Raw genomic sequence first — 26,046 nt, 5'->3', positions numbered from 1 at the left:
CTTTAGAGATTGTATTTTATTGTAATAGGGTCTTGTTTTAAATGTTAAGAGTTTTCACAAGATGTGGGAAATCCTAGGAGGCTGTGTATAAACCATTTATATTCACTAGCTTTTTGTTTTTGTTTTTTTGAGGCAGGGTTGTACTATGTACATAGTCCAGGTCAGCCTTGAATTCATTATATAGCCCATAGGAGTGCCCCACCACACTAGGCTTCATTAGCTTCTTTTCATTCAATTCGAGCTATGAGCTAATTTATAAGATGTTCTGTTTCTTTTTCAGTTATAGTGCAGAGAAAATGATCAGATTTAAATAAAGTTCTGGTTTGTTGATCTTAAGAAGTGAATCAATAAACCAAGTCATCTTATGTCCTTAACTTGCTACCTTCTCATACACAGCCTGGGTCTTGGTTTAAATTTTGACTTTAGCAAGCTAAGAAAGATGAGGTAAATTTATGAATTATAATCTTGGGTTTTTTTTAATTTTTATTTTTTTTTGGTGAGACAGGGTCTCACTATGTAGTTCAGGCTGGCTTGGACTCACTGTGTAGCCCAGGCTGGCTTTGAACTTGCCATGATTCTGCCTCAGCCTTCTGAGTACTGGGATTACAGGTGCGCAACACAATGTCCAGCTATAATCTTGGTTTTTAGGGACCATTCTTTTTTGCAGCATGGAGGCTTCCTAGGGTTTCACACTGTTACTTCTCCAACTCTTTTTTTTTTGAGACAGGGTTCACTCTGTAGTTCATATTAGCCTTGAATTCATGGTGAGTCTCCTGTCTCAGCCTGCCAAGTGCTAGAATTACAGGCATATGCCACTACACCTGTGTATTTTTTCTTTTGAGTCAGGTTCTCATGGAATTGCCCAGGCTGGCTTCAAACTTGCAGTCCTCCTGCTTCAGGCTCCCATGGAGCTAGATTACAGGCATGTGGCACTGTGCCTGGCTAGTGATTGTTCTCTTGGTAATCTTCTGCAGCAATTCGGCAGCTAATAACAGTTGGAGAAAATTGATCTGCTTGGCTTTGGAGTCTTTCTAATGTTCTTTTTAAAAATATGCATGAAACAAACTTCCTGTTTTTCTGACTTTAAGGCTGAGGAAGATGCCCACCTGGATGGTGCTGTTCCAATCCCTATGGTGTCTGGGGATGGGGCTGATGACTTCCAGCAGACGATTCAGGCTGTGGTAGACAATGTGCACTGGCAGATGTCTCTGGACCGGAAGACCACAGCGCTCAAACAGCTGCAAGGCCACATGTGGAGGGCGGCGTTCACAGCTGGACACGTGAAAGGAGAGTAGGTGCTCAGATGAGTGAGCTTTCACCACCCCCAAATCCAAATATGCTTCTCATTAGTCCTCTCTCTCCCCATTGTACATTGCATGATTAGTAAAATAGATAAAATCAAGCATTAGTTTTATTTAACAAGTGAATTGTTTTGTTTTCTTTTTTCCATAGCAGAGCTAATGTGTTTCACTTAGCAAAATTCCCCAAACCTGCATGGATGGCTTTGCAAATGATGGAATAACCTTTAGTCATAGCTTATAGCAGCTTCCTTGCACACAGTGACTGCTAGGCTGATCCTTAGCACACAGATGACAATACTGTTGGTTTGCTTCCTAGGGCCAGCAGATTACCTGCTTTTTGCTCTGCTAGAGAAGTGAAAATTTGTGAAATTATGTAGCGTCACATTGATATCACTTGGGATGCCAGGTCTACTACTTTTTCTGTGCTTTTTGAGTACCTTCCAGAGACCTGAGTCTTGGTTTTGGAGTCCCTACTAGCTCTCCTAACTGAGGAGGCTCAAGTGCTATCTGCAGCTCTGATCCAAGCCCATTTCCAGCTGCCATACCACATTTGGGAGATGATCTGTGTTACATTACAAGGATCAGCTACCTTTTGAAGAATACATTGGAATTTCAGGATATGCCAGTGACCTGAGAATATCAGCCAGTTCACTCTGTAAACTTTCACAAGTGTTGCTTTCCTAGTAGTTAGCTCTTCTCTTCTTTCCTCAATTATAAAACCAGAAACTTAAAATAAATTACCTTAAATTTCTTAATACCTGCTTTTAAAAGTACTTGGTGCAAATTCACACCAAAAAAATCCAAAATAACAGACTTAGAATTAAGTGGATTGGCTTTGACATGTCCAGCCAGCTCTTTTTCAACAAAGGCAGTATACTAACCTGTTTTATTTGGTAGGTGCTGGACATTTTTCAGTAATCTTTTAAAGATTGTTCCACATCCCAGGTTCTCTGTGCTTTTCACTTCTTCCTGTTACACTGTTTCCATTACCAACTGGAAATGCTATAGAATTGATAAAAGAAACCAAGGCTGGGCACATGTAATCTCAGCATGCGGGAGGCAGAGGCAGGAGAAATGTGAATTTGAGGCCAGCCTAGGCTTGAACTCAAGGCCAGTCTGAACTACATAGTGAGACCCTGTCTCAGAAAAAATGAAAAAATTCAAAACTGTCAGGAATCTGAAAACCAAACATTGATTACTGCTTGTCTAATGTTGAGATGATTAAAGTCTCTTACCTGACTTGTCCTGAAAGGTTTTTTATCCTATGTAATAAAAGTTTGTTTTCTTAGTTTTCAAGAAAATGTAACACTGTTTTCTAGCTAATCCAAGATTTACAGCCTTGAGCGCCAGACTTTTTTTAAAAAACTGTTTTGGATGCAGATCTTTTCCTAAAAAGACCTTCCGTGCTTTCTTAAAACACAGTGGATATAAACTTTCTTGTAATCAAAGATTATATATAATGCAGTACTATTGCTGTCATTTTTTTAAGTTTCTTTTTTTTTTTTTGGTCTTTTTCGTTTTCATCGGTACCAGGGATCGAACTCACGACTGCCTGCTTGCAAGGCAGGCGCTTATGATGCTGAGCTAAATCCCCAGCCCCTCATTTTTTTAAGTTTCTTGAGAAACTTGAGTCACTTATTTCATCCCTTTATCTGTAATCCTTTGCTGTAGAAAATTATTCTTACCACTCAGATTGTTCCTGCTAATCTGCCATAGTCCTGACATTGACACATTTTTGAGAACTGCAGGAGTGTTAGTTGTGTAGAGTTGTTCCATTTGGACACAAATAGAAGTGCATGGCATTTATTCTGTCTGGTTTTCATGGGCCTCCATGAAGTGTTCATGAGGTTTAACCTGACTCTCTTTCCCTTTAGGTTCTTTGCAGATGTAGTTCCTGCAGTGAGGCAGTGGAAAGCGGCTGGAATGAAGGTGTATATCTATTCTTCAGGGAGCATAGAGGCACAGAAACTGTTATTTGGGCATTCTACAGAGGGAGATATTCTTGAGGTAGGTTACTTGGTTTGTTTTCTTTTGGCACTTTCAAAGCTTGAAATACGAGCAAGGAATGTGTGTGGTGGTGCACGCTTGTAAATCTAGCATTCAGGAAACAGGCAAGAGGATCACTGTGAGTTTAAAGCCAGTCTGAACTATGAGACTCTCAAAAAACCAAAAAGAAAAAGAAAAAAAGAAGTGGTCCTGCCTAGGGAAGCGTGAAATATGTGATGCCAGTTTTTGAATTAAAATCTCTTAAACTTTGTTGTATATCAGGATCACCTAAGGAGTTTGTTAAAAATGTAGATCCCTGGACCTTGCTTCTGAGCAAGTCTGATAGGCAGATCTAGAGTAGGGCTGCAAGCTTGCATTTAAACATCCACCTGAGGTGATTTTAGATGAGGGCAAATATGGCTACTCTGTGTATGCAAAAACATGCATGTATGTACAAACACACGAACTCCTGAGTTAGCATGTAAGTTAGCCATCTCATGAGTATTAGGAAATCAGCACCCAAAAGAAGGTAGGGAAGTGTTTTTTGGTTGTATCAAATAAGATATCAAAAATCACTTTAATTAAATTTATAATTTCTATATAAAATTAAAGTTTATTCTGCTTAGATTTGGTGGTGCATGCCTATAATCTGAGCTACTGAGGAGGCTGAGGCGGGATTGCAAATTTGAGGTCAGCCGAGGCTAAAAAGTGAGACCTCTGAAATTAAATTTTAAGAAAAGGCTATAGATACAACTCAGTGGTAGAGCACTTGCCTATCATGTGGAACATGTACAGGAAAACAAATGTTTATTTTGTCTTGAAAAATAATAAAATTAGATAAAATGAATAAAGGAGTGTGTTTGTGTGGGAGTGTGGCTGGCTAGGGTCTGAACGCAGGGCACTGTGCATGCTGGGCAAGTGTTACACTACTGAGCCATTCCCCAGGCCTCTTAAAAGGCTTCTGAAGGCAGCAGATCACAGGGTAGTCTCATTTGTTTCTGGCACTTCAGGGAGGTACGGGTTTTATTTCAAGAGAAAAAAATTGCCCTGCATTATTATGTAAGATAGTTGGGCACGTTGTCAGGCACAGTGATAAATAAAGTGACCTATTTACACATTTCCTGTACCTGAGAAGATTCCTGCTCGACTCTGTCACAGCTTCGCGACCCCTTGAGGATAGGATAGGGTCGTGGAGAAGGGAGTTCATTTAAAACTTTAAAAAGGAGTGCTGGCGGTGGTTGAGGCTGTAACTCAGGAATAAAGCATATGCTGGGGGTTCAGTCCCAATTACAAAGAGAAACGTGCTCACAACTGAATATAGGGTGAACTCAGTGACACCCAAGTAACTTGGCCAGGTAACTCCTTCTCTTCCTCCCTCCCTTCGTCTCTGTCTGTCTGTCTCTCCCTCTCTCCCTCAGTGCTTGGGATTGAATCTAGTTGAATCTTGCACCTTGTGCATTCCGGGCAAGCACTCTGCCACTGAAATAAACAGTGAGTCTCAGCCTTGAAATAAACAGTGAGTCCTTCGAGTTTGTGGAGAATACTTTTGCTTTTGAGGTTGTCCCATTTAATATTCCTGCTTCTCATCTTATTTCTAAATCAGATATGAAACTGATAGTGAAACCTTTTAGTCACTAGTGACTATCCTCTGAATACAGATACGAATCTCTTTGCTACTCTCTCACACAGTAGGCAATAAGCTGAAAGGGCGCAGGGCATGGCAATTACCTACTGAGTTCAGTAATAAAAATCTTCCTGTTTAGGTACCAAATAAGGCAGAATGATAGAAAAGGAATAGACAAAAACAATCTTAAATTTAAAAAAACCCTTAACATTTCCTTATTCTCAGTGATTATTAGACTTGTTTTTAGTTTGTGAGAAGTTCTGAAGACATTCAGATGATCACATAATAATAGCTAATCTGGGATATGGGTTTATTGGGTTTATTTTAATTACTGTTGGTTATAAGCAAGTGACATATTTGACTTCAGTTACTTCTAAGATGGTTAGGAAATCCACTAGCAACACAAGGATAGAATTGAAAAAAATTTTAATTAGAAAATGAAGGTTTTTTCTGAAAGTAAAGTAACAGCCTTTTTGTTTGTTTGGCACTAGAAATCAAACTCAGGACCTTGCACTTGCCAGGCATCCGGTTGTGCCACTGAGCTATATCCCTGGCCAAAGCAATAGCTTATTAATGACACAAATTGGATGCATCTTTTCATTCTAGGATCAGAAGGATAATTTTTAGATCTTTTCTTCAAGAATGAAACCCAGGGCTTGGGGATTTAGCTCAGTGTCCTAAACGCCTGCTTGGCAAACACAAGGTCAAGAGTTCAGTCCCTGGTACCAAAAACAAAAAAAATTAAACCCAGTCCATTGACTAATTTGAATACAAATAGTGTTTTAAGGATAGAATGTAGAGAATGTATATCTCTTAATGATTTTGGATATAAAAGGAATGCCAGTGAAAATCATGTGGTGTATAATCTTAGGTATATCTTCTTCCAAATGTTTATTGCTATAAAACCTTTATGTTTACTTTTTTGAGTGGCCATGAAGTTCTGTTATAGATGTCGGGCAAGTATTTAATGAATGAAGTCACTATGATTTCATGCATTTCAGGGAAAAAGGATCTAAGACAAAAGGATTTGGTGTCAGTGTTAGTCTTTCTCTCTTCTCTTCGTTCAGCTTTTTGATGGTCACTTTGATACCAAGATTGGACACAAAGTGGAGAGTGAGAGTTACCGAAAGATTGCCGACAGCATTGGGTGCTCAACCAGCAACATCTTGTTTCTGACGGATGTTACTTTAGGTGAGTAGTCAGCCCAGGCTGGCCGGAACTCTTGGGCTGAAGCACTCCTCCTGCCTTATCCTCCTGAGTTGCTGGGACTACAGGCACATACTGCTGTGCCCACTGGACTTCTTATGTTACATATTTCAGGGGTGGAACTTGGCCTGCTACTATAAACACATTTAAGAAAAAAAGTTTATGTGGGGATTCTTGAAAAATAAAATAATTGTATAAAAAGAAGCAGTGAGCCATCTTACCCACTTCTGTCTCCCTTTATTACTCCTTGGAGTTTGTAACATTAGAAAGACTAATCCTGCTTGCTTAATTCCTTATTTATGGTTACCCATCGTCCCTCTGTGCATGAATGGCATGCATATAAAAATGGAAAACCTAGAGCTGTCACTGTAGAGTGGAGCGTTCAGGCAGGACTGTGGGTGATGGTTAGTTAAGGGCATTAAAGTAACAGTGAACCTGTACCAGACGCATTTAACAGAAACGAGGCCAACACGAGCCTTGAGAAAAAGAAGAGAGCAGGAACTACACATAGTTTAAATCTGCCAGTGATTCCAATGGATGCATTCCGTTGACATCCATGAGAGCAGAAGTATCTGTCTCCCCTTGGCTGTTGTGTTCCCTAGGTGCTGCCAGGTAGAAAATCTCAGGCTTCATCATATTGGATTTACAGTGTAACGATTCACATAATTTTTACCCAGCCTGGCCCTCTTTATTATGCCCAGTACATTAGCGTTATACATTATCACTTTAAGTATTGAATGCACAAAACAGTGTGCAATTTACTGGCAATATAAATGAGTTCTATAGTTCTTTCCACTAGAATAGACACTTCTGCTCTGTTTGTAAGAACATGAGTCCTCTAGGGAAATTTAGAAGGGAAAGTCAGTGAATGAGAACACCAGAAGCGCAGGTGCACAGGAAAGTGGGCTCTGTGGGTTTCCCTGTGGGCCGCCAGGCGGGGAAACTTTCCACGCTCTTCACCCAGAACTCCTGCCTCCCATTGTACCTCCAGTGGACCACATCTGGTGTTTGTAACTGTGTTTGCACTTCAGGGCAGCTCTGCATATTTGTGCTCTTTCCTTTCTACTTGGGGTTGTAAATTTCTCGAACTGAGATCACACCCTGTTACTCCCAGAGTAAGACATTGTGCACTATCCTGGGACTTTCAAGAGACCTTGTCTGTGATAGGGACATAGGGTGGTGTATTAGCTTTCTCCTTGCTGGAATCAAGTACTTTGCCTCAACCTAAAGAAGAGGTTTATTTAGCTCATAGTTTCAGAAGTCAGTCCATGATTGGCTGGTTAGGGCAGCCCAGAAGCAGAACAGTGGAATAGTGCCAGAGGGGAGGAGTGAGCCCCACCAAACACACCCGGAAGTGTGCTTTCCTGATTCCCTAGATGACTCCCAAGTCCATCAGGTTGACAGTCAACCATAACCCTCAGCTGGGGAAGGGCACTGGGGAGAGGATGCCAAGGGGAGGAGGCCACTGCTTTGTTCCACACAGTACCCAGGCCTCATGGAAGAGGCTTCCATGGTCTGTGGCAAGCTGATTCTCTGCAGCCCTTTCTGGGTGTTACCACACAACTAAGTCACTTTCGCAGGCCAGGAGTCCGAAGGAAAATACAGCTGCTACTGAAGTTTCTTACCTCAAGTAGTGAATCCGAACTACATGTTTTTCTCTTTTGCTGGCTTTTGAGCTTTTGGTTTAATGTGACAGGCAAGATTTACAGGTTCAAATTTGCTAAGCTGTTTTAAAAAAACTGTTAACCAGCACAGATCACTTAGTGCCTTTAGAAGTTACATCTCTTCCAAACAAATACAGAGAGAGCAAGGCTAACATCTATAGGTCACTGATGTCTAAGTAGATATTCAGTCCATTACTGGGGATGAACTCAAGGAACTCTGAGCTGTTCCCGGCTCCTTTTAAGACAGGTATCATTAAGTTGCCCTGGTTGGCCTCAAATTTGTGGCCCTCTTGGCTCAGCCTCCTGAGTAGCTAGGATTATTGGAGTGTATCACTGAGCCTGGCTTTGGTATAATACCTTTTGTTACATTTCAGTCCTAGGTAAATGGACTAGAATGTTTAATCTAGGTAAACAATAACAATTCATAGTGATTTGTTACCTTGAGATTTGGAAACTCAGCACACTGAATGGGATTAGTGGAATCAGCCTCTCCTTTGTTCCCTGGCTTGGGTCAGCTTCAGAGTTTAAGGCTTTCTATAAATTGCTCAATGTTTCTACTTCCTAGAAAGCTTGTTCTCACATAGACAGACACGCTGCTCTAAGGTTTATTGTTACTGAATTGCCAGGCCACAGGAAAGGCATTGTCAGTAAGTGTTGGACTAGGCTACCCCCATTTCACCTGGCCTCCCTCTCCCCTGAACCATAAAATGTTTGCCAGCCATGCCATGGATGTAGTTCAGCAGCACACGCTTGCTTGGCAAGTGCGAGATCTTGAGTTTGATCCTCAGTACCAAAAAAAAGTCATATTGCCAGTCATATTTCCGTATAGATCCTTGGACATTTTCAAGCTACCGTGTGTCCTTGGGTGGGTTTGGGGGACTTCAGACTGGCCCTGGCGAGGTGGCCTCACTGCAGCGTGAGGTAAGGGTGCACCGGCAGTCTCTGTTTGAAGAGTTTGAAGTCCTGTTGCTATGGTTTGTTCCTCATGGAAAGGAAATAGGTCTTGTTCTGGTGAGTTTAGCTGGTTTCATCTGCCTGTCTGTGTTCACATAAAGGAAAACTAAGTCTGCAGTTTACTTTCCATTTAATTACCTTAGCACACTGTGGTTGTCATTTGGGGTTTGTTTGAGCCGTGGTCTTGCTGTATAGTCCATTCTAGCCTCAAACTCATGAGCCTTCTGCGTGCTGGGATGGTAGGTGTTTATAGTCGTGTGCACCATGCCTGGCTTCCCTGGGACTCTGGATGGTAGATGTCTGTAAGTTTAGAATTACAGACCTGCTTTGGTTAGAACGTCCGTCCACCTGGTCAGCCCCTTCTCACTGCTCCAGTGCGGGGTCCCCAGACCTTCTCTTCATATCCTGCTTTTCGGTTAATGATTGTAATGCCTCCAAGACTACTTGTAGTTTCTTCATATTCTTGTCTTTAGTCATACATCTATAATTTTCTACTCATACGTCTACAATTTTAACTATTTTTACCGAAGCCATTTCCTTTGGTTACAGTTCTAGAAATTACTCCTAACTCCAAAGAAGAGTGATAATCCCCAAGTTAGCCTCAAAATGAAATTGACTACTCCATTTGAAGGTTTTATTCCTGCCCCTCATCTTTGCTGGCCTCCCCACCTCCTCAGGAGGAAGAGAAAGAACCAGATCGCGTGTCGCTGGGATGAACCCAGGGGCTGCCTCACTCTTCTTGGTGCCGGAGGCCTGTGTCTGGTACCTGTGTCCAGATCCCACTGCAAGGCAGCCAGGAGGTGCAGTCATACCCAAGTGTGAAAGAGAAAGTGGGAGACTTTCTCCTTGGCGATTACTCTGTCTTGTTGACAGAGTTTTATGTCAACAAGTACTTAAGCGACTCAGTATTTACCAGTAGAGCAAACATGCTGAAGAGAGACTCTTGTATCACAGACAGTCTGAACTCGGAGCAGCCACTGGCTGGCGTCCATTTGCCTGTGGCTATGATGCTGGCTGGATGAAGCTCTGCCTGGCAGTCAGGCTGGGAAGTGGGCAAGAAGAAGTTGCTTGTCTGCGGGACTCAGCTGAGACTTGGGAGAGGCAAGAGGGGCTTGTAGAAAAGAGCCGGAGATGGGCGCGAGAAACTGCTCTGCTCCACTAGGTCTCTCCAGGAGCAGCTCTGTCTGCTCTGCTGCCCTGCACTTGGCCCCAGAGGTTGAGAAGCTGCCTTTCAGTAATCCAAGCCTCAGTTTCCTAGAAGACGTGTCAGGTACCTTTACCTGGTACCTGTCTGTCCCAAGAAGTCACCCCTACCACATACCCATGTCCTGTTCCCCCTCCAGCTGCTCTGTGCTTAGTGCTTCCTTGAGTGCTTTGATTCCTGCCTACAGTGACTTTCTCTGTGAATTTCCTTTTCCTGAAGTTTTATCCTGCCTGCTCTGTGTGGAGGAACCATGTGGATCTTGATTCAGGAGTTCTGCGTTGGGGCAGAGGTGTGTCTCCCACCTGTCAGTACCCAAGAGCAGAAGCCAGCAGGCCTTTCCTGTAAAAGCCACAGGTAGACACTGCAACCTTTGCACTCTGTATCTCTTGTGTCCCAGCTGTTCAGCTGCCATAGTAGGGCCAGGCAGTCATAGATAGTACACAAATGAATGGGTGTGGCTCTGTACCACAGCAAGTGGCAGCCTGTCATTTGCCAACAGGTGTTCCAGAGCACAGACCAGGAAGTGAGGTTCACAGTTTAATCTGGCCACTTGTTCGCTCTTGGTTTGTGTATCAGTAGGGTGGATAAGGACACTGGCTCTTCAGGTTACTGTGTAGATTTAGACTAGAGTGGGTATTAGGCAGGCTCCATTAGGCAGGAGCTTTGTTTTGTTCATATAGCTCTGGTCCTAAAATAGTGTCTAGCACTTAGGAAGTGCTAAATTAATGGAAGATATTAGCTGTTATTTTTCAAATAGAAATAAAATGGAGAGAGCAATGCAGCCCAACATTTATTAGAGATATCGTTTGCAATACCTTGTTTACCTAGTTTAATTTACTCCTGGTTTATTCCACCCTCTCACACACAGAGTCACTGATCATAAAGCACTTACCGTCTAATAGGGGAGAAACAACAGGCCACAAATGCTCATTTGTGTTAATGTGACAGGGGATACAGGTGTTAGGGAACTTGTAAGATATACTATTCCAGATGATACTGGCTCTGCAAAACCATGTTTTGAACTGAATTTTGAAAAGTAGGAGTTTTCCAGGCCAAAGGGGAGGGTAGTGCAGGGAGAGCCGATGTTAGAGTGGGTCCTTCAGCCTGTTTAGATCACAGGATTCCTTCTGTCCCACATCTGTTTAATCGATGTTATTGCCTACAGCCTGCCCTTCTTTTGTTTTCTTTTTTTTTTTTTGTACTGGGGATCGACTCATGACTGCACCCATACAAGGCAGGCTCTTACACTTCTGACTAAATCCCCAACTAGCCTGCCCTTCTGGAGACACTCAGGTCTTGTGGGACTCATGGGAGAGAATGGAAGCAGATGGACAGACAGAATGCAGTTCTGTCATTCTGCACTCACGGGTAACACGTTTAGCGAAGCGTAGAAGTGTATAGGATACATTGCCCTTCTGCTGGGAGCAATTAGACTGTCTTTAAACATGGAGTTGAAACATGTGAGGAGAAGAAAATGTGTTCATCTTCGGGCATCAATAAAAACAGACCCAAGTTCGCTGCTCCCGTTGCCACGTCCACCCTAATGTTGTTGCAAATCCCAGCCGTGGTGCTTGAGTGTTTCTGACCCATTCTGACTTCCCACAGAGGCCAGTGCTGCCGAGGAAGCGGACGTGCACGTGGCCGTGGTGGTGAGACCCGGCAACGCAGGGCTGACGGACGATGAGAAGATTTACTACCGGCTCATCACCTCCTTCAGCGAGCTGCGCCTGCCATCGTCCACGTAGACAGGGTTCCTGGGGGACCCTCAGTGCCCTCAGTGCCCTGTGTGTGTGCGCAGATTAATTTCTGTGGGCACATACCAAAAAAAAAAAAGGTCTTCAGTTTGTTGGAAATGAGACATATTTAAAGATGCTTTATATGGAGACATTGTTTGAGTTGATAACTATCCCTTATTGAAAGCAAAGTGTAGTTGTTGAATTGCTAAACTATAGATCAGATATGTTAGTTTTATTAGGTCATTACCAAAAAAAAAATGGAAAGCCAGTTTTGAGATATTATTCAGAAATCTTTTTTTTTTAAAACTGCAAATAATGTCAGAGAGATTCCCAATAACAATTTGTTGTCCCTGCATAATTATGAGTTACAAGATTATAACAGCTGCATTTCATGTTTGCCTCCCTGTATAAAAGAAAAGTTGACCTGTTTCTGTTCAGCTAGAGCTTTGATCAATCAAATGTTTGTTATGGAAGAAGAGATGTGCTCATCACGTGGCTCTCACAGCAAACATTTGTCTTCTCAATGAAAGTGCCCTGATTCAGCAGCTAAAAGAGAAAGGTAGTGCTTAATGTTTAACAGAACAGTCCTAATCCTGCTGGGTGGTATCATCATAGATTTTACAGTTGTCTTTCTGTGTCTTAGCATACTTTGAGAATATATGTTAATTGTTATTTACTATTTTTCAAAAATTTACTGAAATTGACCCACAACACCAAAAAGAGCTCTAGTATATATTTTCCTCTGAGGTGGATGTGAAAAGTGTAAATTTTGTAACAGCCTTAGTTCTTTGGTTCAGTTCTCATACAGTTTCATGTCAGTTGGATGTTGTGATTAATAAAAGCATTTTTTTCTCTGAAGTTGCGGAACTGTATCACTGCCAAAAGCAAAAGAGAAACTTGAGACTGAAGAGAGATTGAAAAAATAACACTTGCATTGCAGTATTTCTTGCAGTTGTGTGTGATGTGTGTGTGCTTCATGGGAGTGCTGGAGGAAGCCCCCAGGAAGGCCCTGACTGGCATTTGTACTCCGTGTACACAGAGGCTTGGGGTTCCTTGGAATAGTAAACATGCAGTGTATGAGTGGGGTTTCTTAGAGTTTTGGGAATATTGTAAGTGTATAAGATGATGCTTGAAGGAGGCAGTTATTTTCCTGGTTAAATAAGAAAAACCCTAAGGAATCCTGGGGGAATCATTTTAGAAATGCTTTGAATAAAGAAAAGGAAGTAGCCTTACAAATATGAGAGGACAGGGATAGGCTTGAAATATTTTATGTTAATTTTGCTCTTCTGGAATCTAATTTAGGAATATAAAGGCAATAAAACTATACAAGAGTAGAAAAACAGAAATGTGTTTAAATCTTAGAAATGGGAGTAATTTGTAATTTGTAAATGGTAAAACCACGGGTGACAATAAGAGGATGACATTCATTTTTCTGGACAAGCTCATGGGTAAATGGGACAACAGCATCCCTTAGCAATAGTAAAGGAAATTGGAAGAGTAAGAAAGAAATGAGAAATTTGCTTCAGATTTGAAGTTAGGCGAGGCACGGTGGCACGCACCTGTAATCCTAGCACTTGGGAGGCAAGCAGGAGGACTGCTGCAAGTTCAAGGCCAGCCTGCACTACACTGTGAGACCCTGTCTCAGAAAACAAAAAAAGAAGAAAAAGGGAAAAAAGATGGCAAGTTAGAAAGGAATTGGAGGCACTCGGTTGTAGCCAGCTGAGGGTGAGAGTGGAGTAGCTGTATTTTACACTAAGAAATGAAGACCGAAAAATAGATGGGTTAGTTAAGAGCAAGGTAGAACATTAGATTTGGTTTATCAGAGTGAGGAGTGTAAGCAAGGGAAAAACCAAGTGAATAAAAAAATTTTGGATTCTGAGAAACCAGTCACAGTTGTGTGATGGAGAGGATCTTTGGAAGAACCTGACAAAGTAGAAATAGGAAGGTTTCCCCCACTTCTCAGCCTGACAGGGTGAGTGATGAAGCTGAGCGGCTGAAGCAGGAGGGTCACGAATGGGAGCCATAGCAATTTGCTGACCTAGTGAGCGCCTGTCTGAAAGATTCAGAAAGCTGTAGACACAACTCAGCTACCCCCCAGATCTGAATCCCACAAGGAGTATTGAACTAGGAGATAGCTCCAAATAAATTCGTAGTCTTTAGGAAGAGAAAAAGAAAAAACCTGCAGCTTTCATAAATGAGAACAAAGGCATTGGCTTTCCTTGGCAGTCTCGTTTACAGAGACTGCAGGGTGCAAGGGACTGTGGCAGTGTGGCTCTTTATTCCTGCCTGTTAGTCCACATTTGTTTCAGCTTTCTTTCCCAGGATGGTCCTGATTTCGCAGGTGGGTGGGCAGTGTAATCATGTGGGCCTTCTGGTGTGGAGGGCACAGATTGCCCTTCTGGAAGGCTGCCCTTAGCTGCTAAGCCCAGCCTCTGCCCAGCCTGTAGTTGCTTGAGGAGGGGTTCAGTGCCACAGGCCTGTTGCCAAGGCCAACGCACTGCAGACTTTGCCCGGCAGATGGCGGTGTTTCTGCAGAGACATTACCAACCATGAGGCCACCGGTTACACCCATGAGGCTAAGTGAGCCAGCCACAAAAGAGAAAAGTGAGTGTAGTTCATGTGGCCCCAAAAGCAAGCACCAGGATGTTGTAAGGGTCAGGGGAGTTTGAAAAAAGTGACAGTAACTTCAAATGAAATGCACCCATCTCTGTCCCTCTTCCTGACTTTATCCCTTGAGTCACGTTTTTAAAAAGTGATTTGGGTTAGTTTTTCCAGCAGCAGTGTGAAGACTTTTACTTTCAGATCTTTTTTTCATTCCTGTCAGAGTTTAAAAGTTAAAATAGTAAGTGCCAAAACAGTTAGCTGTTCTGCCACCCACTCCTGGACTATAAAGTGATTCTATCGGAAGTAAAATTCATCTTTACAAATTGAATCCACATTCATTGTTAAATATTAAGTGTCTGAATGTGCACAATTCCTCCACATTGCATCTGTTCAGAGATTACAAAAAATTAAATACAGTACTAGCAAGTGATCCGCAGAGAACACAGATCCAGCGGCTTTTTACCAGGAAGTGCAGGAAACGTGGCCATTGAAGATGGGGTGCATAGGAAGCCAGGGAAGAGCAGCCCATGCATATGAAACTGCAAGGTGTTGGCTGGTGCCTGGACCTTCCAGCCTGCTGCCCCAGGGTCGGGTTGCGATGGAGTGTTACTGTGGCGGGAAACCCCCAGATGTTGAGCAGAACATGCTATGAGTGGTTTACAGTTTTAAGAAATTCTTTGTGGGGTAAGCAATGGGTTATAGATACACAAGAGTGAATGCAGGAATACCTGGCATGGTGGCACACCCCTGTAATCCTAGCACTCCCACAGGATGTGGCAGAAGAGCAAGACAGAGCCCAGCCCAGGCAACTCAGTGATATAGTTAGTTAAGACTGTCTCAGAATAAAAGAGCCGAGAGAGATGCAGCTCAGAGAGAAGGCCCTGGGTACAAAGTTGAGGGATGGCCAAAAAAGATGAGTGCAAAACCAGGTAGGTGTATCAGCGTTGTATGCTAGAACCAAAACCTCTTTAGGGGTATTTTAATCAGAAAGGAATTTAAAATGAGTAAGATTAGTTGCAGAATCAGTGGAAGGAGAATAGCTAGGTGAATTACCCTAGACTTGCATGTTGAAGCAAACCCTGTGGTGGGGCATTTAGGAAGCCTGCCCTCAGCGCCTCCACCTGGAAGCTGGCTAGATGCTGCTTCATTGTGGCGTCTTCAAACAGGACCTGTGGTGTTGCTTAGCAACAGCAGTGACCTTGGGAAGGTTGCCTCTGTTATGCTTCTCTTTACAACTGCTACAGCATGTCATTGACAATATCCAACTTCCTTGGCCTGATCTTTTTTTTTTTCAGGTTGCCAGTTACATGTTTATAGAAAGATAATCCCCTGGCTTTAAATAGCTATGTACATACAAATATGAACAAACTTAAAAAAATACAAACCCTTGGACAGCAAGGAGGCTTGTGAGAACTCCCCTGTCATTCTCCCTTACCCAAGGGCAGAGGACATGAGTCTGCTTTTTAAAAATTATTAATTTTGTCTTGGCCTGATCTTTACTGAGGGAACCAAAGACTCTGCATGTAAGGTCTTCCAGTTCCTCCAATTAACAGGTAAAATGGCACTTGAGAGAGCCAGTCTGCTGAATCTAAGACAGAAGGCTGTTGTAATCGAAGTAAGGGATAGTAGTAGTTTGCTTTAGGATATAATAGTCCAAATAGAGATGGATGCGTTTAGAAGTAGTTCAGGGACACCAATGACGGTCCTTGATGGATTGGATTTGAAAGGGTAACCTCTAGACTCAGCTTAACTAAGGATAGATGCTTAACTAGGGATAGATGGCCCTACTGGAAAAATAGCTGATGTAAATGACCAAAGAACAATCGAGTATAAGTCTAGAATGCAGGATCCTGGCCTGGCCGGAGCAGATTTCAGAGCTCATTGGCACAGAGACTACTAAAAGACAGACATGACAGTCTGTTGACTCTGTCAACACATGGCATGTGTGCCACGGCAGTTATTTGTATTACTGAAACTTCTAAAAGGTTCGGCATCACTGACAGAGCCTTTGGTTCCCTCAGTAAAGATCAGGCCAAGGAAGGAACCAGCAAAGGAGGTGAAAAACAGCTGGATACTGAGGAGTGGAAACCAGAAGCCTGGTAGGGGAGGCGGTGAAGGTGAGGTGTGCTCACACTAGATGCTGCCAAGAATCCAAGGAAGTAGAGGTAATGTGACCCTTGGGTTGGGCAGGGGTGATCTCAGTGGAGTGGGGGGGGGGGAGAAAAGGTTAGTTCACATCAAAGAGAATATGAGATCTTGCTAAAGACTTGTCAGATTTTGCTGATATTTTCAAAGAACCAAGTTTTGGTTAGGCAAACTCATATTTGATTTATATCTACTCTTCATCTTTCCTTCTGCTTCCTGTGGGTTTAGTTTGCTCTTTTTTTCTAGTTCCTTTAGGTGGAAGGTTTGAAGTTGTTTGAGGATTTATTTTTGTGCAGTTTAGTTCGCAGTGCTGTGTGTTGAACCTAGGGCCTTGCACATGCTATGGCTTAGTTACATCCCCAGTCCTACATGTGTTCTAACACAGGCATGGATACACCTCTAAATTCCCTGTGCTGCTCTGCTCTCACTGTTCCTGTACCTTTTGGGACAGTGTGTGTTTTGTTTTTCAGCATGAGTGACCACACCCAGGGCCTTGGCTTCTGAGGCAAGCACTGTACACAGTAGCTGCATATGCAGGCTTACTATGTCTGTGTCAAAATATTTCCTTCTTTCCTTCCCTTGTGGTTTGTTCCTTGATCTGCTGATGTTAAGAGTATATTGTTTAGTTTGCACATATTTATGGATTATCTAGAATTCCTGTATTATTGCTTTTATTGCATTACACTTGGAAAACATACTTTGTATGATTTTGACCTTTTTACATTTATCACTTTACATAAAATATGTCCTACAGAATGTTCTTTGTGCATTGGGGATAGTGACAGGTGAAGTGTTTGATATGTATTTAGGTTTGTTTGAATCTTCTGTTTCCTTGGTGTTCGTGTTGCTCTGTCAGTTAGTGATCATGGAGTATTGCGTTCTCCACTATTATCAAATTGTCAGTTTCTTCCTTCATTTTTATTTAAGCTTCATATATTTTGGTGGTCTCTTGTCTTGGTTGCTTGTTTGTTTCTAGGACAAAGTAAACGTGCACATTTTTTTTGGTCTTTTTGAGACAGGGTCTTGCTCTGCAGTTAAGGCTGGCCTTCTGCTCACTTTGTAGCCCAGGCTGATCTTGAGCTTGCAAATGATTCTCTTGCCTCAGTCTCCCAAGTGGGATTACAGGAGTGCACCACCACGCCCAGCTAACACCCAAAATTTAAAGGAGGAGAGTTTTAATTTAGCTCACATTGTAGAGGTTTTGTAAAGACAATTGTAAATGTAAAGGAAATTTTAAAACTTGTAAGTCTGCCACTATATTCAAGGACAAGAAAAGGCAGATGCAGCCTGTTCCCATAATTAGAGTGGCAAAACGCAGCTAGCCCCGTAAGCTAGCTTTGTAAGCAGCAAGGAAGATAAGTGTAACGCAGACAAGTGCATCTTGTTATGCTAACTCATTCCAAGGAGATACCACCCAGAGACAGTTCAGCTCAGTGTAAGACAGTGATTGATTCTTCCTTCTCACCTTACTCCCAACTTTCCTACTATGCGACAGAAAACCCCCAGTTAACTTCCCTGAACTCAATCTGCCTAATATCTGAAAAGACAACATGTAACCAACTATGGAAAGTCCTGCTATCAGCCTTCCTAGCACTTCCTGCCAGCCTTCTGTATTTCTTGTTAACAACATACATAAATGTTTGATTAACCCCAAGATGGGGCTGATGATTTGGAACTGAGATTCCCATCAGCCCGCCAGCATATATAAAGCTGTTTGCCTTCCAAGTGCCTATGAGCTCATGAGGCTTGGAGAAGGGGAATATAGATATAAGCCATAACACTCTCTCTCTCTATGTATATATACATACATATATATATATATATATATATATATATATATGTTTTTTTTTTTTTTTTTTGGTGGTGGTACTGGGGATCGAACTTATGACCTCATACTTGCCAGGCAGGCACTTATGCCACTGAGCTAAATCCCCAGCCCCTTATATATATTTTTAACATTCTTAATGCTTCTGATGGATTGATCTTTTAACAATACAGTGTTTTTGCCTCATTTAAGTTTTTATTTTAAAATCTGTTTAGTATAATATTAGTATAGTGACTCAGCTGTTTCTGTGTATCTTTTGCCATCCTTTTATTTTCAACCTGTTTATGTCTGAATCTAAAATGTCATCTGCCTTTGAATCAAAGAGTTTATTCCACTTACCTCTAATGTAATTACTGAAAGAATTTATGTCTCTTTTTTTTTTTTTTTTTTGGTACCACGGATCGAACTCATGACTTTGCATTTGCCAAGCAGGCACTTATACTGCTGAGCAAAACTCCTGGCTATTTTGCTTTTTTCAAGAGAGTCTCACTGTGTAGTCTTTAAATTCTAGATTGTCCTGCCTTAGCCTTCTGCATGCTGGGATTATAGGCATGCATCACCATGAATGCCTTTATGTTGCTATTTGATTTCTATATTTATTAGATCTTTTTTTAATTCTTTCATTACTGCCTTCTTGTGTTAAATAGGTATTTTCTAGCATGCTATTTTTCTTGTCATGCCTTATATTGTATATTTTTAGTCATTTCCCTTACTGTTTTCCTGGGGATTACAATTAACATCTCAGTTTATAACAATCTAGCTCTAGTTACTATTTTCGTGGTTTCAGTAGAATACAAAACTTTGCTCCTGTGACTTCATTTCCTTCCATTTTTTGCTGTTACTGTTGCAGATTAACTCTCCATACATATGTTTCCATCAACATAAACTTATAATTTTGTCCAGTTGTCTTTTAAATCAGATATGGGGAAAAACGGAGTAACAACAAATACATTGACATGGGTTAGTTTCCGAGGGCTGCAAAGTATCCCAGACACAGGGTGAAAAGCCATAGGAACGTCTCTCATCGAAGCCTGAGTGGTTCCATTGAAGTGCTGAGGGAGAACCCATTCCCTGCCTCCCAGCTCCTGCTGACAACCAGTAGTTTGTGGTTTTGTGTGAGTTATAAAGACATTACTCCAAGTTTTACTTCACGTGGCTTCTGTGCCCCAGTGCAGTGTCAGCTCATTGCAATTATATATCCAAATAAGGCTGCATTCCAAGTTACTAGAGATTAGGATTTTACATATATTGGAGCTGTAGGGCAGGGACATACAGTTTAGCCCATACCACCAAGAATATGTCAGAGCATTTCAAACCCTTTATTCACCAGAGCATCTCATTCTTCAGCCTTTCCAAAGGATTTGGTTAGTCTGTTCTTTGCTCCAGCTGTTAGCCATCATTCCAGGTAGCTGTGATTGACACACTGTCTTTAACTCGTCATCTGAAGCCCCTGGGCGGCTGCCTGAGAACTGACAAAGCTCCTTCTTGGAAAAGCTAGAGGAGACCCTTCAAGGCTGTGCTCCAGCCAGCTGCCAGCTGAGGGGCTGTGGAGAAGACTGCTCCACACTTGTTGAAACCCTAACCCTCACTGACCTTTTATTGCACGGGGATAAGAAGACCAAGTCGAGTCGTAAGGATGGGGCTTTAATCCCAGAAGTTTGGTGGCTTTATTAGAGGAACAGGAATCACCAGCATGTGTTTTTCTCTTCCATGTGAGAGGCAATCGGGCTAATGCACCGCTCAGAACCACCAGAAACCTGAGTGGGGCACTGTCGCTGCACCAGCTGTCAAGGCCACCACTGGGGAGTGGGGACATGGGACCAGGGTGAGTTAACACCACGGAGTTCCTGGGTTTTCAGCTCAGTTTTGATTGACGTCCTGCTTGCTGAAAGTCATTTCCTAGTCCTTAGAATTTCATAAAAGGTGTTCTGGGCAGTTTTTACAGTTTAGTTGTCATTTTGGAGGGAAGGACTTTTGGTGTCTTTACCCTCCGTTTTCACAGACCTCACCTCCAGTTGACAATGCTGTGTTGACATAGCTCCCTTCTGTTACAGTCTCCCGCTGGTTCATGACTGCTCCCAACTGGGGCACCACAGAGATGAAGCCTTATGACTTCTCAGGCTTGCATAGGACCCTAGAGCTCTCTTTTGAAGAGGTAGGGCCGGGCCCTTCTCTGGTGAAGCCAGCCAGCCCCATATGGAGAGGAGCAGAGGTGTGAGCTGATAGCCAGCCCTGCCTTCCAAACACAGCAAACTCCTCTCCCGAGGCTTCAGCCTCCACCTTCCATGCAGACCCAGGCCTGCCACGCCATCAGCACCTGACCTACGGGATCTGAGGGTATGCAAATGGAACTTTTATCCTGCTGAAGTTCATGGTAGTTTGTTGAGCAGCTGCAGAACTAGAATAGATCTCAGTCAGTGGCTCGGGCTTTTTGTCACTTTTGGTACCTTCAGGCCTCTCAGCCGCCTTTGCCTCAGCCTGCAGCCAGGAACCTGCAGAGCGCTGTCCCAGTGTTCCCCCCTCCAGTGCTGACATGTTTTCCTGCACTGGTGGGTGTTCTCATCTTCCCAGCCATTCAGGCTTGAAACCTCAGAAGGTCTGACTCTTCCTTCCCCTCAGAGGCAACTAAACAATTGTCTTTCTCACAGCACCTGTTCTTTTATTTTTCTGCAGTACCAGGGGTTTAGCTGGAGTTAGCATTCACATTGAGTTACACCCTCAGCCCTTTGTATTTCATATTTTCATTTTTAGACAGGGGTCTTGTTGCATTGTCTAGGCTTGGCTTGTGCCTCTCATTTTTTTCCTCCTATCCTAACAACATGTGCATGAAGCTGCAGGAGTTCATTATAACCTCCAGGGAGACACTGCCAGCAATAGGCAGGGTGCCTTCAAGTGTCACACAAGTAAGAGGGTAGTGGTTAGCATGCCTGTAATCTCCGTTGTCAATAGGCTGAGGCTCTCTCTTTACACTGTGGAGACCTTGTCTCAAAACAAAAAATTAAAAATTTTATAAAGGGCAGTGTTTAAAACCTTCTGAGGGCAAGTAATGATACCATTTACAATTATAATATGGCAGTCCAGGGTCTTTCTAGAAAGCTCACCTACTAGGACAACACAAAAGCAAGCTGCTGCTGGCCTGGAGCACTTTAGTAACAGAATCCACTCTGATCCTGGGTTTAATCAAAGCCTTCCCTGAGCTCCCCTTCTCTCCCTGGCTACAAATCTAAATTTGGTTTGCAGCAGTCTTGAGGCATTAGATGTAAATCCCTTGTTCTGTTCTCTGCAGGAATATCCATTAAGCACATCATGTGCTTTTCTTAATCCCTACCCACACAGCATTTGCAGAGGGAGTTTGGGGGGCGGTGGTTACACTTTAAACATTGGAGCAAAACCTACAGGGTCAGCTCAACTTCTTGTCTTACAAATATGTCTCAGTATATGGTTTTAAAGCTACAGAGAGGAAATCAGGTACTGACAATTTACGTGAGGATATTTCAGATCCTATTTAAAACTTGGGCATTTGACAGGAACCAGTTGTTGCAAACATCATAAAAAAATAACACTTTTTTCTACAGTTTCTACCTCAGGACTGAAAGTTGTTTGCTTGGACAAACAGGAAGGCATTTGAAATAATATCTATAATTGCTGAAATGTTAGCATTGGTTCCTGGATGCCTTGAACACCGAGTTGCTCAAATCAGGCAATGAAGGTGTATAACCATCTTAACGGTGTATGCATGCCTATGTGACAGCTATCAGTCGTTCATTTATTTTAGGTTGAGCACCTGACTACGAGTCAGGTACTGTTCCAGTGCCAGGTAATGGTAGGCAGAAATCCTTGCCCTTCTGGAATTTTTATTTTCATGCTGGAGAGAGCCAGATAACTAAGCAAAACACAAGCTCAAGGGTTATGCATGTTAGAATTTTAACTAATCACAGGATCATTTCTTAAAAATGCTCTATAAAGCTAGAGAGAGGGAAGATAGTGCTGAGGTGGGCTTGAAATCTAAGGGTTCAAGGGCCTCTGAGAGGGTAACATTCAAGAAAGTGAAGAAGGTGAGATTTTAAAGATCTGAAGGAATGCCGTCCCCAACAGAGAGGCCCCAAAGGCCAGAGTACACTGGCTCTTGGAGAACATGCAGGGTCTAGGATGGAGAGAAGAGGGGTGACCAGGCAGGTCTCGTTGAGCTTTTGGGAGGTTTAGTGATTTGTGTGCTCCAGTGGAGTTCTGGGGAAGCCATTGGAAGGTTTCTAGCAAAAGAGTGATGGTCGTTTGACAGCTCATGAGAACAGGCTGGAAGAAAATTATTTTTGTAGGTTACACAAATCCAGGAGAGATAGTGGCGGCACGGACCAGGTGGTGGCAGCAGCCAGCCAGAGTAGCGAGGTGGAGCACACAGGATTTATGACAGATGTGGGGTGTGAGAGAGTGAAGACCAAAGCCATCCCATGGGTGTGAGCGGGTGAAAAGTGAGGGTCCCTAACTTAGGGAGACGGGAAGGGATGACTTCACAGGCAAGGACCAGCCCTGGAGCTCTTGAGCACGCGGGACTGGCTCTGGGATTGGAGGCCTGGCCTGGAGAACCCGAGAAAGGGCAGCACTGGCAGCTCAGGTATTAGGACAGCCAGTGTAGACAGATGGTAGGAACAGTGCCGGCGACGGAGCCCTGAGGTTCTCCAGGGTTGGAATCTCAGAGGGGAGGTGACCCAGCAGGGGAAATAGGAAGGATGACATAGTGGGAGCACATTAAAAGGGCGAGGTGTCCTGGAAGCTGTGTGGAGAAGACGCTTCAGGCCAAGCGGGAGAGGGCGGCAGATGGAGGTGCTGGGTGGAGATGAGCGAAGGAAAGCACTAAATCCTAGTTTGGTTAGTTTAATCTTGGCACAGCAAAACCCAGCCTCTGACACAAATAAACAGTACGTTCCAGGCTCCATGTATAACCAGCAACATCACAAAATTCAGGAAATGAAACTTGTTCTTTTCCAAACAAGGGATAAAGAAAACTCAACAGTGACACAGACTGTAAGTGCACCTCTCTGTCAGTTTTCTATTGAATAAAAAACTACTAAATCTTTAATATATTAACATGAGTTTTAAAATATTTCTCTCTGGCCAGTAGGAGACCATCTCTTCTTCAAGGGCCTGGGCTCGAGACCCCCAGAAACATGGTCTGGCATTGCAGGTCTCAGCTCCATGTGGGCTTGTGACCTAGGTCTTTATTTATATGTGTGTGTCATAGTTCAAACATCTATTTGGTCTTGGTCCTAGCTTCCGGGCACAGACCCCCTAAAGCCCTTCGAGGGACTGAGTGATAGAAGTGGCCTCTGAATCCCACTAGAGTGTGCCAATGTGGTGACTCAGGTGGGGCCTCCTGGAGAACCTCAGGATGTGACCTGTCAACCCAGAACCTGAATTTGGAGCTCCCACCCACCAAGCCCTGGCATCTGGACACGGCAATCTGCAACGTAAAGATGGAATGTGGACCTCGGAAGAGCTTCCAGGCAATACACACTCAGAGACAAGAAGTTGTGGTGTCTGAGAGGGCACAGCAGCACCTCACTCCCCTTTTCCTTGCCCTGTGCACCTCCTTCATTTGGCTGTTCCTGAGTTGTATCCTTTATAATAAACCAGCAAATGTAAATAAAGATTTTTTTTTTTTTTTTTTTTAGTTCCGCAAGTTACTAGCAGATTTCTAGCCAGGTTGCACAGAAGTAAGGGCAAGCTTGGGGATGGCATCAGAAACAATAGTGGTCTTGTGTGACTGAAACCTTTGAAGCTGGATACGAACCCGGGGTCGAAAGAGGATACCAATGTGCTGGCCGGGGAGTAACACTGACCTGTTACTCAGCGGAACTCCCGAGTTCACACCCGCTTTAGTACCAGAGAACAGTCAGTGTAAGAGACAAGGAAATCGAAATTCTGCATAAAAGAGTTTTATTTAGTGGCCAGATCCCAGTGGATAACGTTAGCCATTGCTCGATTCTGCTAAAATGTGCTATTCGATTGACTCTTAAGAAAGTGTACAAGTGCATCACCAAAGCGGCTTAATTTCAATTGTGTAAAATAAAACTCCTTGTAACTTCGTCCTTTGATAAAATTTTTAAAATATAAAAATGAAAAAAAAAAAAAAAGAAACCCAAAAGCAGTATTCAAAACTAATAAATGTCACATTGGACTATTTACAGTAAGATGCCTCTTTACTAGGCGAACGTTCTCCAAACAAGCCTTTCCTCTTTTACTTCCCCGCTACAGGTAAGTACTCAGTCCTCACCTCATCCTTTTCAAGACTTCTTGCCATCCTGTCTCACGTGAAACAGCTGTCTGTTTGCACACTCACCTTTCAGTCTCTCGGATACTTTTGCCCACACTCAGAAATGACAGGTAAATTCTCAGCAGATGTGTACTGAGCACCTAAGACGTGCCAGGCACTGTGCTAGGCAGAAGTGAGGAGGAGGTCACAATCGACCCCTCAGGAAGTGCAGGCTCTGGGATGAATTTGAAAAACAGTGTTTTTCACATCGCAGTCCATGCAGTCCCAGGCCCCCCAGGCAGCACGTTTAGGGATTTCTCAAAACAGTGCGTTTGGGGGGAAGTGGTCTGTCACTTGGCCCACAGTGACACACGTGTGGAATGTGAGGTTTGGCTCTGTGATGCACGGCCTGAGACACCTGGCCACACAGCTGCAGTTCTGAACTCCGAGAGTGGGGACCACTCCTTGGGTTGTAGGGGCCCAGTCATACCAATATGGTTCGGAGGGGAAAATAATCTTTTAATTTGTAAATTCCAAGTTTGAAAAGCCCTTAGTCCCAACACTGTCAGATTGAAGGAACAGCTACATGTTAAGAAAGTCTCCTCAGATTTCACCTGGAGCGAGATGCTCTGAAATGTGTGTGTGTGTGTGTGTGTGTGTGTGTGTGTGCGCGCGCGTGTGTGGTGCTGGGGTGGAACCAGGCCTCACACATGCTCGGCAAACACCAGCAGCACCTCCAGCCCTAAATCCCTACCTGTAGAAGGGCCCAGCAGGAGCCCCTTCTCCATCCCCATGGGTTCTAACTTCTTCATATTTCTCTGTGAACTTTTTTTAGTTTTAAACATCAAACCGGCAGGTAACCTTTTTTGTTTTTTCATGTTTCAACCCAGAGCAAGCTCAGTTCTTGCCTTTGGTCCCTTCTTTGGCCATGAGCTCTAGAGAGACCTATGATAGTTCCTTTTTTTAAAAAAAGGTAAACCATGAACTATAAAACAAAAACTGTACATGACTTACTGTGGAAGTTAAACCCCTCCCTCGGTGCCCACATCTGTGCCAGGCCAAGTGGACTGTGTCCCTGTGAATGCTCACATCTGCAGGTCTTTCCCAGGCACAGCGGTTCATGTCCCCACCATGGCTGCGCCTTCCCTCACACACGCCGTTTCAGGTCCCTTTCACTGGGCCACAGAGCCAACCACCGAGTGATGCAGAGGACAACATTCGTGGGAAAGTTTGTCCGTGCCTTCTTTCAGACCATACAGGGTCAACTCTCTACCCAGCATCCAGGCAGGCAGATGACATTGATTAGCCACTCAAGGACTGTTACAGTGTCCTCATGTGTTCGTTCCAAGCCCTTTGGTCCTGAAGGCAACTTAGGGAGTCGGCACCACCCCATGTCACATGTCTGGCCCACTTACTCCATGGGAGGGAGGTCACCACGAGACACGGAGGAACGTGGGAAGAACGAGGCGTCCTGGGATGGGCAGGAGACAGAGGTGACCATGCACAGGCTTCTGGCTCTTTCGTGCATATATTTTCAGTGTAACAGC

At 43.5% G+C, this 26,046-nt stretch overlaps 2 protein-coding genes across 10 annotated transcripts in view; one reads left to right on the top strand and one right to left on the bottom strand.

The window, feature by feature from the left end:
* The window catches only part of Enoph1 (enolase-phosphatase 1), a 40,247-nt gene extending 15,856 nt beyond the window's left edge, over positions 1–24,391 (top strand). For 2 of the 3 annotated variants that reach the window (XM_063247186.1, XM_003477686.5), the window contains exons 3-6: positions 1,089–1,291; positions 3,176–3,308; positions 5,979–6,102; positions 11,545–12,533. In XM_063247186.1, the coding sequence (XP_063103256.1) occupies positions 1,131–1,291; positions 3,176–3,308; positions 5,979–6,102; positions 11,545–11,684 (558 nt within the window). In that variant the 5' untranslated portion in view covers positions 1,089–1,130 and the 3' untranslated portion in view covers positions 11,685–12,533. Of the gene's footprint in view, positions 1–1,088; positions 1,292–3,175; positions 3,309–5,978; positions 6,103–11,544; positions 12,534–23,517 lie in introns of those variants that run through there. The other variant, XM_063247185.1, reaches the window with a different exon arrangement.
* Tmem150c (transmembrane protein 150C) overlaps positions 24,167–26,046 on the bottom strand; it is a 69,179-nt gene continuing 67,299 nt past the window's right edge. For all 7 annotated transcript variants that reach the window (XM_023560611.2, XM_023560612.2, XM_063247184.1 and 4 more), the window contains exon 9: positions 24,167–25,970. The gene's annotated coding sequence lies outside the window, so the exon portion shown is untranslated. The remainder of the gene's footprint in view (positions 25,971–26,046) is intronic.

Source organism: Cavia porcellus, unplaced genomic scaffold (genome assembly GCF_034190915.1).
Source record: "Cavia porcellus strain 051 isolate PalLab524CR breed Dunkin Hartley unplaced genomic scaffold, mCavPor4.1 scaffold_4, whole genome shotgun sequence".
Taxonomy (NCBI): Eukaryota; Metazoa; Chordata; class Mammalia; order Rodentia; family Caviidae; genus Cavia; species Cavia porcellus.
This window is presented reverse-complemented; position numbering and strand designations above follow the sequence as displayed.